This window comes from Lepus europaeus, chromosome 22 (assembly GCF_033115175.1).
Source record: "Lepus europaeus isolate LE1 chromosome 22, mLepTim1.pri, whole genome shotgun sequence".
NCBI classification, from domain to species: domain Eukaryota; kingdom Metazoa; phylum Chordata; class Mammalia; order Lagomorpha; family Leporidae; genus Lepus; species Lepus europaeus.
In genome coordinates, this window is record NC_084848.1 from 10,747,429 (window position 1) to 10,759,709 (window position 12,281).

Consider the following 12,281-nt stretch of genomic DNA (forward strand, 5'->3'; position numbering starts at 1 on the left):
CAGAATGACAGAGAGACAGACACAGAAAGATCTTCCATTCACTGTTTCATTCCCCAAATGGCTGCAACGGCAGTGCTGGGCCAGCAGGAATCCAAGAACTCCATCCAGGTCTCCCACATGGGTGCCAGGGGCCTAAGTGTTTGTGACATTGGAATTTGACCCTTTAAAAATATATCGGAATGTGGCCCCTTAAAGTTCCCCAGAGGTCAGGTCTGGGGTGCTACATATGTTACCGGAATTTGGGGTGCCATACAATATCACCATATGCTTATTAATAAGTCCCCAATATTAATAAGCCCGAGTAGGTTCTTGCCTAATATTTAGGGAAGAATTCTAAATACTGGCATAAATAAATGAGGCAGCATGGTACACTTTAAGCTTTTATTCAGTGAGAAAGATGCATAGGAGAGTGAGAGCTTTATCTAAGAGAGAGAGGTAAGCCTGAGTTCATACCAGTACCAGGAACCAGCCATGTGGAGGAGCATCTAGGCCTGGAAGCCTAGGACAGGTAGGCCAGGGAGCCTAGGGCGGGTGGCCCGAAGGCCACGTGCCCTGGAGGCTCAGGGCTACAGCTAGGCCCCTCCTGGCAAGAAGCCAGGATGAAAGGGAAGGAGGAAAAGAAGGGGCGGACACACCCTGTTCCAGACTTTTAATCCACTCTCAAAGGGGAGTGGTTAATTAACCTGATTGGGCCAGTGGGCACTCAGGTGTGGCCAGGTAGGGGCATGAGGTCACACAGGGGCGTGGTGAAGGCGTGGTCTTCAGCTCACAAGCGTAATCAATTTTTTTTTTTTTTTGACACGCAGAGTTAGAGAGAGAGAGAAAGGTCTTCCTTCCATTGGTTCACCCCCCAAATGGCCACTACGGCCGGCACACTGTGCTGATCCGAGGCCAGGAGCCAGGTGCTTCCTCCTGGTCTCCCATGAGATGCAGGACCCAAGCACTTGGGCCATCCTCCACTGCCTTCCTGGGCCACAGCAGAGAGCTGGACTGGAAGAGGAGCAACCGGGACAGAATCCGGGGTGCCGGCGCCGCAGGCGGAGTATTAGCCTAGTGAGCTACAGCGCTGGGCAAGCCTAATCAATTTTAACCTGTATGCCTGTCTACTTCATTCCCCCCTCAGAGACTCCATCCCCTTAATCCTAAGGCGAGTTGATGGACGTCGAATCATCTCCCCTGTAACTGCTCCCTGCTTATGAGGGGCGTAGTGCAGGCCCTGCCTGTCCAGGGTCTGGAAGTCTCTGCCTAATCCTATCTAACAAATTCATTTTGTGAACTGGAATAGTCTTGGTTATTGCCAACGTCTGTGTTCCCTGTATGGTTAGTCACTCCCAGAAGTCGAGTTCTGAAACATATAAGTTTGTTAATTAGCATAAGCAAAACTGGAACAAAACCAATTATAACTGGGGTGACCCATAAGATGGAAAGAACTTATCTTACAGATTCCCAGATAGTGGGTAGTGATAGGCTACCCTTGTGTAGATTATAAACCCATTTAGCTTGAGCATAGAGAATTATAATAGAAGAGCCCATTAGCTAGCTTTATCATCAATAACAGTTTCCAGAGATAATCAAGAAAGGCAGGTACAGCATGTTTGTCTTAAGGAGACAAAGGCAAAAGCTTTACTGATCCTTTTTGCTTTCAAGAGGTATTTCAGGTCTCTGATTGGTTTATAGGAACGGTCAGGCATGTCTTTCACATTCACCTGTGAAGACTTAAGAGGAAGAAGTTTAATCCTGACTTCACGGAGGTAGCCGTGCTCGGTAGCACCTGGTCAGGTCCCTTTCATTTAAGCTGAAGCTGATCTGAAGAGGATCTTGTTATGAATGGCTTGCTCAGGAATTTCTAATGTTGGAGTTTTTGTTGTAAACTCCTGGATTCCTTGGAACACCTTTGCAGCTCCCCTGTCCAGCACAGTGTCTGTTTCAGAGCCCTTTTAAGCAAACGCAAGGCTTAGAATCCAGATCCTGGAATCCATAACAACTTTTGTAGCTACCTTTTTAATACAGAGTCAGCATCAGGGCCTCTTTAAAGCTATATACAAAAGTTTAGAATCCAAATCTTGGACTCCAAATTCCATAGACTCCTGTCGTCAGCGATTCCCAACACTGGAGCTTTAGTCAGAAGCTCCTGAGTTCTCTGGAACAATTTTTGCAGCTACCCTTTTCAGTACAGAGACTGCATCAGGGTCTTTAAAACTACATGCAAAAGCTTGGGATCCAAATCTTGGAATCCAAATTCCACAGAATTTTGCCATTCCCAGAAATCTCCTCAGCTGTCTTTAAATATCTGACCCTATTTAAAACATACAAGATAGGAATTTTACAGAGAGACATGTATTGGCCGGCGCTGTGGCTCACTAGGCTAATCCTCCGCTTGTGGCACTGGCACACAGGGTTCTAGTCCCGGTCAGGGCACCGGATTCTGTCCCGGTTGCCCATCTTCCAGGCCAGCTCTCTGCTATGGCCCGGGAGGGCAGTGGAGGATGGCCCAAGTGCTTGGGCCCTGCATCCCATGGGAGACCTGGAGGAAGCACCTGGCTCCTGGCTTCGGATCAGCGCGGTACACCAGCCGCAGCAGCCATTGGAGGGTGAGCCAACAGAAGGAAGACCTTTCTCTCTGTCTCTCTCTCTCACTGTCCACTCTGCCTATCAAAAAAAAAACACACACACACACCAGAGAGATATGTATACAAGATTTTACATTTGAGTCACTTAATAAACTTTAAAGAAATACCTAAGAATATAGGCAATGGAGCTTGACACTTAGATATAACTAGAACTTATAATGCATAATGTCACACAATAGAACAAAGTAAGTCTTTGTGATCAAGTTTCACCATTAATGTTAATACTGTAGCTCCTGCCATTGCGGCCATCTAGGAAGTGAACCAGCAGATGGAGGACCTCTCTGTCTCTCTCTACCTCTCCTTCTCTCTCTGTGTAACTCTGACTTTCAAGTAAATAAATAAATCTTTAAAAAAAAAAGAAGAATACATAAACTCTATGATTCTATATAAATTGCTAACAATATTTGCAGCCATTATTCAGCCTTCTTAATACATTCCTTAGATGTTCTAAAATCCAGATTAGTTGATCATCATTATGTTGAGGTTATAATTCTCATTGCATAGTATTAACTGTTGACCTTGTTCCCATAGGGTTGCGCACACTTGAAACACCACTGGTGAAAGTATTAGTTGGAGATCCAACTTTGCTAGAAGTTAAAGCCAAAGGCATTTTTGATGATACTGATAGTTACATTATGGAAATTTCTGTAGTCAGCAGAGCTTTACGTCAGGTAAGATTTTCTTTTTCTTTATTTTTTTTTTATTTTCTAATAAGACTAAATTTATTTAATACCCTAGTAAAAGTTTTGATTATAAGTATCCAACAGTATAAAAAGTACAAAACAGATCCGTAGATGTCTAACATATTAATACAAAGTGCATGACTTCACACAGTACATCCTACAGCAGAGAGGGGGCGGGGAGAAGATGGTGGCTGAGGTCTAGCAATAAATAAATACAGAAGTAGAGATGACCCACGTTATAGTATATTCTACCACCAGTACTGCGCCAACATGTACAAAAAAAGAAACAACAAAGCCATTTCGAAGTAACTCAGGATGGAGGAGGATAACAGCTGGACCCTTGCATCCCCTTTTGAGGCAGGGGGAGTCGGGGATGTGTGGGGTCGGGAGCAGGCAGGCTTTTTCCCACAAGGGAGAAATGTAACCTGTTACGTTCAGACAAAAGCTAGCGAACTACAGGGTCACTCCTCAGTTAGGCTACCCAAAACCTAAAACTCCAGTTCTAAAATTAAGCGCTGAGTCCTGGCACCGTAAGCGTGATGCTCCTCCTGCAGGGGGGCCGTCCAAACAGGGCTTTTTGTTTGTTTTTCCTGGACTTCTAGAAATGAGGCAATGAGAACACTTTGGTGTGGATTCAAGTGGGAAGCTTTAAAAATGAGGATCTCAGAAGTGGAGGGCTCTACGGTCACATCTGGAGATCCAGTTCTTTCATTTTTTTAACCAGCTAAGCCAATGTAACTAAGGAAAGGGGGACAGTTTTTTAAAACTTTAACTAATTTATTTCTCTGAAAGGTAGAGAGGTAAACAGAGCTGTAGAGAAAGAGATTTCCCATTGGCTTTTTCACTCCCCAAATGCCTAAAACAGCCAGAATTGGGCCAGGCCAAAAATCTAAGTCCCCTTCCTGGGTGGCAGGGACCTACTCCCTTGAGTTATCACATCTGCTGCCTCTCATGGTGTGCATTAACAGGAAGTTGGAGAGCAGAGGTGGGACTCAAACCCAGGCTGTGATATGGGATGCATAGATACCAAGTGGCAGCTTAACTGCTGTGCCAAGCACCAGTCCCAAGATTTTCTTTACTTAGAAAAATATAATTTCTTTAATTATAAATAATCTATTAATTACTATTATTTAGCATATAATCTAAGAAAAGGAAGAAAAATTTACATTTAATTCTACTTATCAAGGATCACTAAGAACTTTTTAACATGTTAGTTTTTTTGTTTTTTTAAAGGCAGTGTGAAGGTACAGAAGAGAGTTTAAAAAGCATAGGTTCGACAGATCCCTGGATGGTAAAAATACCATCTTAGGTGTTAAAGGGATCATATGGATAGGACTAAGTGTCTGGTAATAATAAATAGAATTTAAAAGGAATGAATGTCTAATATGGGAAGCAGTCCACACAGCAGACTCATAGAATGACAATCACCTTAAGTAGCACTCTGACCTCAGAATCAGCCCTTAAGGCATTCTGGTCTGGCTGAAAAGCCCACAAGACATTTCAGGCATGAAAAACCAAGACACTGTGTAACTCTAACTTTCAAATAAATAAATCTTAAAAAGAAAGAACGAACGAGTGAATGAACGAAAGAAAGAAAGAAAATGAAGGAATGGCTCTGAGTTGGATGTAATTATGGTGTTTAATTTAATAAATCCTCCTCGATGCTGGCCCATTGCCAAACATTTGCCAAATATTTGGAATATATTTCTTCCTGGAGAAGGACACATTGGCTTTTATGATTTATTCTCAAACAGATCTCTATAGGCAGACTTACTCTAATTTTACTATTTCTCTTTTGCCATTTCTTTTCTGCATCCTTGAGTTGTTTTCTGAATTGGTTTGTGAGGGCTGCCACAACAAAACACCACACACTGTGCAGCTTCAACAATAGAAATCTGCTCCCTCACAGTCCTAGAGGCTACAATTCCAGGAGTGGGTTTCTTCTGAGGCTCCTCTTCTCGGCTTGGCAATGGTTGTGTTCTCACTGTGTCTGCATCTGCTCATCTTTCTGTTTGTTGTGTGTGTCCTAATCCCCTCTTTCATTTTTTCAAAGATTTTTTAATATTTTAAGATATTTGAGGGCAGAGTTACAAAGAGAGAAGGAAAGATAGAAAAAGATCTTCCTCCCACTCTTTTACTCCCCAAATGACTGCAACAATCTGGGCTCCATGGGTGCCATGGGTCCAAGTACTTGGGACATCTTCCATTGCTTTCCCAGGTACATTACAGGGAGCTGGATTGGAAGTGGAGCAGCCAAGACTCCGACTGGTGCCCATATGGGACGCTGGCATGGCAGGCAGCAGCTTAACCTGCAGCACCACAGCACCAGCCCCCTTAATCTCCTCTTCTTACAAGGACACCAACTATATTGGATTAAGGGCCACACAAATGACCTCATTTTACCTTAATTGTCTCTGTAAATTGTTAAATCAACAACGGGAGTCACTGTGCACCTGCTCCCCATGTAGGACCTCTGCCCTTAATGTGTTGTACTATGAGATTGAATGGTAAAACTACTACTCAAACAGTATTCTATACTTTGTGTGTCTTTGTGGGTACAGTCTGTTAAAATCTTTACTTAGCATATACTAAGTTGATCTTCTGTATATAAAGATAATTGAAAATTAATCATGATGAAGAATGGGATGGGAGAGGGAGTAGGAGATGGGATGGTTGCGGGTGGGAGGGAGGTTATGGGGGGAAAACTGCTATAATTCAAAAGTTGTACTTTGGAAATTTATATTTATTGAATAAACGTTGAAAAGAAAAAAAATTTCTCTGTAAACATAGTCATATTCTGAGATCCTAGGGTGAGAACTATGATGTACGAATTCTGGGTTGACACTGCAGTCACTTTAAATAACCTTTACTGTTTGGATGTTTCCAGGGTTCAACATCGCTGGCACTGGTTGTCTGGGAAGCAGCAACAGAATGCTTTGTTACAACGATCGTGCCCACATTGAAAAGCAGCTGCAGTTACCTCCGAGCCATGCGCCACATTCCTAGCGAATCCATCCCAGTGGAAGACTGGATCCAAGGAGTCCACAAAGACAGTCAGGGTTTCAACATGATCAAAACCCTGCCGGTATAAAGTCTATTGGTTTGAGAGTCCCAGCGGTACTGTGCCTCTGTGGGACTGGGCCGGGCCAAAGCCATGAGCCAGGAACTCCATCTGGGTCTCCCATGTGGGTGGCAAGGATTTGAGAACTCAGGCCAGCATCTACCACCTTCCCAGGTGCATTAGCAGGAAGCTGGATCAGAAGCAGAGCAGCCAGAGCTCAAACCTGCACCCTGATAAGGGACTCTGGCATCATAAGTAGCAGCTTAAGCTACTGCACCACAATGCTGGTCCCACTAAGGCCCTTTCATAAACTATTTAACATTATTGCATTGACTTTATGGCAGCTATATTAGGTACTAAAAGCATTTTTCACTTATTAACAAGTTCCAAATTATATTATCATTGGTTCAAGTTGTTGAGAATTCAGAAAATGAGTAGGAATGTTGAGGGAATATGTATTTAATGCCTGGAGCTAAAAATGAAATATTTACATTGAATGCTTTTCTGAAAAATCAAGATATTTAAAGTCGTGAGAAATAACAGTAAACTGTAGCTTCTCTTTGTTTCATTACTTCCAGGTAAACTACAGGCCCCCATCTAATATGGGAATTGCTATTCCACTTACAGATAATTTTTATCACGCAGATCCTAGCCAACCAATACCAAGAAATCTATTTCACAAGTCAAAGGTAAGTAGTTTTTCTACAAATAAATTAGTGCAGTATTTCTCTATACCCAATAAGTCATTCAGAAGAATAACAATGGACTTAGCTATCCATTAAATAAGAAGATACAGTATTGTTTTTCAAAGATGTATTCATTTATTTGAAAGGCAGAGTGATAGAAGGAAGGAGGATATGACAGGGGGAGGGAGGAAGAGGAGCAGAAAGAGAGGGGGAGAGAGAGATACTGATCTTCCATCCACGGGTTCACTCCATAAATGCCTGCAGCAGCTGGGCTGGACCAGGTTGAAGCCAGAAACCTGGAGCTCCACCTGTGTCTCCCACACGGCATCGGGGATCCAAGTACTTGGACCATCATCCACTGCCTTCCCAGGCACATGATCAAGAAGGGGGGGGGCAGAAGCAGAGGAGGCAGGACTCTACACTCCAATATGGAATGTGAGCATCCCAAGCAGCAGCCTGCCCCACTGCACCACAACGCCTGCTCCATGTGGGTATTAGTGTCACTACCGCTGCTACTCCTGCGTCTCCGGCTGTTCCAGCCTCCTGTCCTTTAACTGCTGCTCTCGGGGCCACGAAATCTAAATGGACTCTCCCCGACCTCTCCCTGGCTCCCACTGGATTTTCAAGGGAATAGTGGGATGAATGCAGCTTATCTCAAATGAAAGGAGCCCCAGCTCCTCCATCTCAGGGTTCCAGCCCTACGAAAGGAGTGGCGTCCAAAAGGAAAGAGACTGCCTGCTCCAGGTCGGTCCATTGAAACTCCTGCTAAGGTTCAAACCCCAGCAGCTCCTGGCCTCTCTGGAGAGGAAACCAGGGAGGAGCTATTATGTTCAGAGGAAAAGCACATGATGAGGATGCTCCTTGCAAGCCTCATGGTTGCCTGTGGACTCCTCTCTCCAGAAAAATGCCCCTTCCTGCCCAGGTACATGTACAAATAGGCTTTTGTGTCTGTTCATACACACGTGCACAAAGACACAATCCAGTTTCCTGCTAGTGCTGGGACAGCAGACGATGATTCCAGTCTTCGAGTCCCTGCCACCCGTGTAGGAGCCCAGGAGGGAGTTCCTGGTTACTGGCTTCAGCCTGGTCCAGCCTTGATGTTGTGGGCATTTGAGGAGTAAATCAGTACATGGGAGCTCTCTGTCTCTGTCTCTCTCTTTCTCTGCCTTTCAAGTAGAATGAAAACATAAATAATTGGGGGAAAAAAAGGTTGTATCAAAATAACAAACATCTACATGCTCTCCTAGAAAAACTCCATTAAACATTGGTAAACAGCTTTTTCAAATAGAATGTATCAGTGTAGGAGATAGATAGATAGATAGATAGATAGATAGATAAAGAGAACAGAAAGTTTGAGGAATCTCTGAGACAGAAAGCAAATAGGATGAGATGCACAGAGAAATGTAACTGCAGGAGATGTTTTTGTGCTGCAGAGGGAGGGGCTCAGGGCAGGGAGTTTGGCGGCCCTGATGTGCCACTTGCAAAACCACCCAGGCTTCCTAGGTCCCACCAGCAGGCAGCTGAGTGATCCATGGGTTCAGCCTGCTGTTCAAGGAGACAAATAAAATTGAGAAACTGTTCTTATACTCCTACTTTGTTCTTAGTGATTTTTATTTCCCCCTTTTAACTTCTCAGGAATTTTACTTATTCAAGGAACAAATATTTCTTGAATGTGTACTCAGTTTGCTCAGTCAACCCATGTTGCTTCTCTTTGCAGGAAGCTGGTAAATACAAACAGTGTGCAAACGTGTCCACCCGGGAGGAGTGTAACTGCACAGACGCCCAGAAGTTCTCATATGCTGTCGCTTTCTCCGACTGCAGAGAGAAAGTAAGACAACACTCGGTTACCTGCACACAGCGTACTTTCATTTCAGCAAGGCTTTGAACATGAAAACTAAAATGTAGAATTAATGTCTCTTTATGACGCAGATCTAAATATGACACAGAGAGATCAGGTACCTAGACCAGCTAACTAAGCTCATCGGCGATACAACACCTGCACTGCCCTAAGGCACGGGATCATTGTAGAGACACATACACCCTCACACACTTCCCCGTGTGAAAGAAATGTGGCATCTGTGAGACACTGTTCCAGTTCAACAAACTGGAGTATCTCCTACATATTAGGTCCTCGAGTATAGAGGTCGAAGCCCTTGTCAGGAGCTCAGTCCGGAAAAAAGTTTAATATGTTGGCTAAGAGAATGAGCTCTGTATCAAATAATATTTTATTCTATTAGTATCAAATGTGTATCAAGTTAATGGTGTTTGTATAAGCAGAGTGAAATGTGTAGTTGGTATAATTTTCAAGGAGATCTATTTCAAAGGCTTTATAAGAACATATATGGAGACTATATATATATGTGTGTGTATATATACATATATATATATATATACACATGACTATATGCTATAGAGAAAGACTGTATATGGACTCTATATAGATGTAACTATATATGATGTAGAGACTGTATATGTAAGACTGTATAGCAGCCTTCTACAGTGTTATTGATTTTATGTACATATCAAAATATAAAATCACTTGCAACAACATCGGGCTAGAGTCAGCATTCAGTAAATTGTGAAGGCTGTTCTTATATACCCCCTTACTGAATTAAAACAGCATTTCTTGAGCACTTACTATCTATCAGAAACACTGCTTCCAGCTTTCTCCGTGATTCATCTCATTTAATGCAAGTCACAAAGAAGCCAGGCAGTTTGACAGACATCATAATATGAATATGTGTGGGAGCCAGGTTTGAATTCTGACTGTAGAGCCCGAGTTTCCAATGCTTGAAAGACTGAGAACTGGCACGGAGACAGGTGTGAGGGTGTAGGCATGACCCAGCTCGGGCAAGACCTTGTAGCATAGGAGTTAGCCAGAAAAGAATCCCAGTAGGAAGTTGTGGGTTTCATTATCATGTTTGTTTACTGCTTTTGAAGAGTTTACATCGATTCTGCTGCAAGATGAACTTCTTCATGCCTGAAGAGGCAGAAGCCATCTAAAAGCACATTTAGAATAGCCAAACGGGGCCAGCGCCGCGGCTCAATAGGCTAATCCTCCGCCTAGCGGCGCTGGCACACCGGGTTCTAGTCCCGGTTGGGGCGCTGGATTCTATCCCGGTTGCCCCTCTTCCAGGCCAGCTCTCTGCTGTGGCCCGGGAAGGCAGTGGAGGATGGCCCAAGTCCTTGGGCCCTGCACCCGCATGGGAGACCAGGAGAAGCACCTGGCTCCTGGCTTCGGATCAGTGTGGTGCGCCGGCCGCAGCGGCCATTGGAGGGTGAACCAACGGCAAAAGGAAGACCTTTCTCTCTGTCTCTCTCTCACTGTCCACTCTGCCTGTCAAAAAAAAAAAAAGAATAGCCAAACTAGCAGGAATTTATCAGTTCATTCTCAACCAGGAAATGGAATTAGTATTAAATTTTGCAAACTCATATTCATTCTCGGAATTTGTATTTTAGGTTCCTCGTTTTAAGTTTCCAGTCACACAATATCCAGTTTCTTTGAAAATTTTCAATGAGTCTGTACTTATCCCAGTGAAATCTCCATATCTGGTTACTGTGACTGAAGTGAATTTGAGGAAAAACTGGCAGCTAAGTAGGATTTGCTTTCTTCTATAAGTATTTTGCCTTATAAGTAATGTCCTTGTTACTGCTTTGCAAAATCTGTCTATACCAAGAGGTAGCCAGGAGCTCTTTAGAAAAGGATTCAAATCAGTTGGCACGGTGCTGCTTGCTTCTGCTGCTTCCCACTTATCTCCTTCTCGCTTCCAGTGGCCTGAATTCTATGGCATAAAAGCATTTTTTAAAAATTTGAACTACAGGGGCTGGCATTGTGGTGTAGCAGGTTAAGCCACCGCCTGCAACGCCATCATCCAATATGAGCACCAGTTTGAGTCCCAGCTGCTCCACTTCTGATCCAGCTCTCTGCTAATGTGTCTGGGAAAGCAGCAGAAGGTGGCCCAAGTACTTGGGCCCCTGCATCCTATGTGGGGAGACCCAGATGGAATTCCTGGCTCCTGGCCCAGGCCTATTTCAGCCCCTGCCATTGTGGCCATTTGGGGAATGAACCAGTAGATAGAAGATTTTTCTCCCTCTGTCTCTGTAACCCTGCCTTTCAAATAAATAAGATAAATCTTTTTTTAAAAAATGAACTACAAAATGAATTGAAAGGCATTTTGCAAATTAGCAGTAGCGATGATTGAATTGGTGCTACACTCTGGTCTAGTGTCTCATATATTCTTGTTACAGAGGAGATTACGAAAGGTGTTGCCAGATAATTGCAGAATATGTCTTCTAACTATGAGTAAAGCTTATTAAAGACTTTGTGATAAAATAATTGAAGAGATGCAGAAATATTTTTAAATAATTTAAAGAGGAAAAAATATCTCCATTCAATATTATCTCAAACATACAACTTTTTGTTGCACATTTTCTTTGTTCATATATGAGTATTTGTGGGCAATAGATGATAGATACATAGACTAATAGATAAACAGGGCCGGCGCCGCAGCTCACTAGGCTAATCCTCCACCTGCGGCACCAGTACTCTGGGTTCTAGTCCCGGTTGGGGCGCAGGTTCTGTCCCGGTTGCTCCTCTTCCAGTCCAGTGGAGAACAGCCCACGTGCTTGGGCCCTACACCCGCATGGGAGACCAGGAGGAAGCACCTGGCTCCTGGCTTCATATCGGCACAGCGCACCAGCCGTAGCGGCCATTTAGGGGGTGAACCAACAGAAGGAAGACCTTTCTCTCTGTCTCTCTCTCTCACTGTCTAACTCTGCCTGTCAAAAACAAAAACAAACAAAACAAAACAAAACAAAAAAACTAATAGATGAACAGGAAGAATTAAATAACTAGAGGTAGACACTCACCCTTCTGGTTTAGATACCCCTTAGGATGCCAGCATATCACAGTGCCTGAGTTTGTGTCCTGGCTCCGCTCTGAATTCCAGCTTCCTGCTAATGCACACTGGGAGGCAGCAGGTGATGGCTCGAGCTGTTGAGCTCCTGCGCCCAGACTGAATTCTGGCTTCTGGTTTCGGCCTGGCCCAGCCTTGGTCATTGTGGGCTTTGGAGAATGAACCAGCAGATGGGAGCTCTCTGTCTCTCAAATAAATAATAAGATAAATTTTAAAAAGAGCTAGCTAGAAATTTAGATCAATCATTAATGTGTTACTGAATATCCAGACATTCGGTGTTCAGCGAGTCTTACTCCACCTGACAT

At 43.7% G+C, this 12,281-nt stretch overlaps 1 protein-coding gene across 1 annotated transcript in view; it reads left to right on the top strand.

The window, feature by feature from the left end:
• The window catches only part of CATSPERB (cation channel sperm associated auxiliary subunit beta), a 132,862-nt gene that overhangs the window by 107,095 nt on the left and 13,486 nt on the right, over positions 1-12,281 (top strand). Inside the window, exons 20-24 of the mRNA XM_062181030.1 lie at positions 3,162-3,301; positions 6,201-6,398; positions 6,953-7,063; positions 8,778-8,888; positions 10,520-10,655. Coding sequence (XP_062037014.1) covers positions 3,162-3,301; positions 6,201-6,398; positions 6,953-7,063; positions 8,778-8,888; positions 10,520-10,655 — 696 coding nt within the window. The remainder of the gene's footprint in view (positions 1-3,161; positions 3,302-6,200; positions 6,399-6,952; positions 7,064-8,777; positions 8,889-10,519; positions 10,656-12,281) is intronic.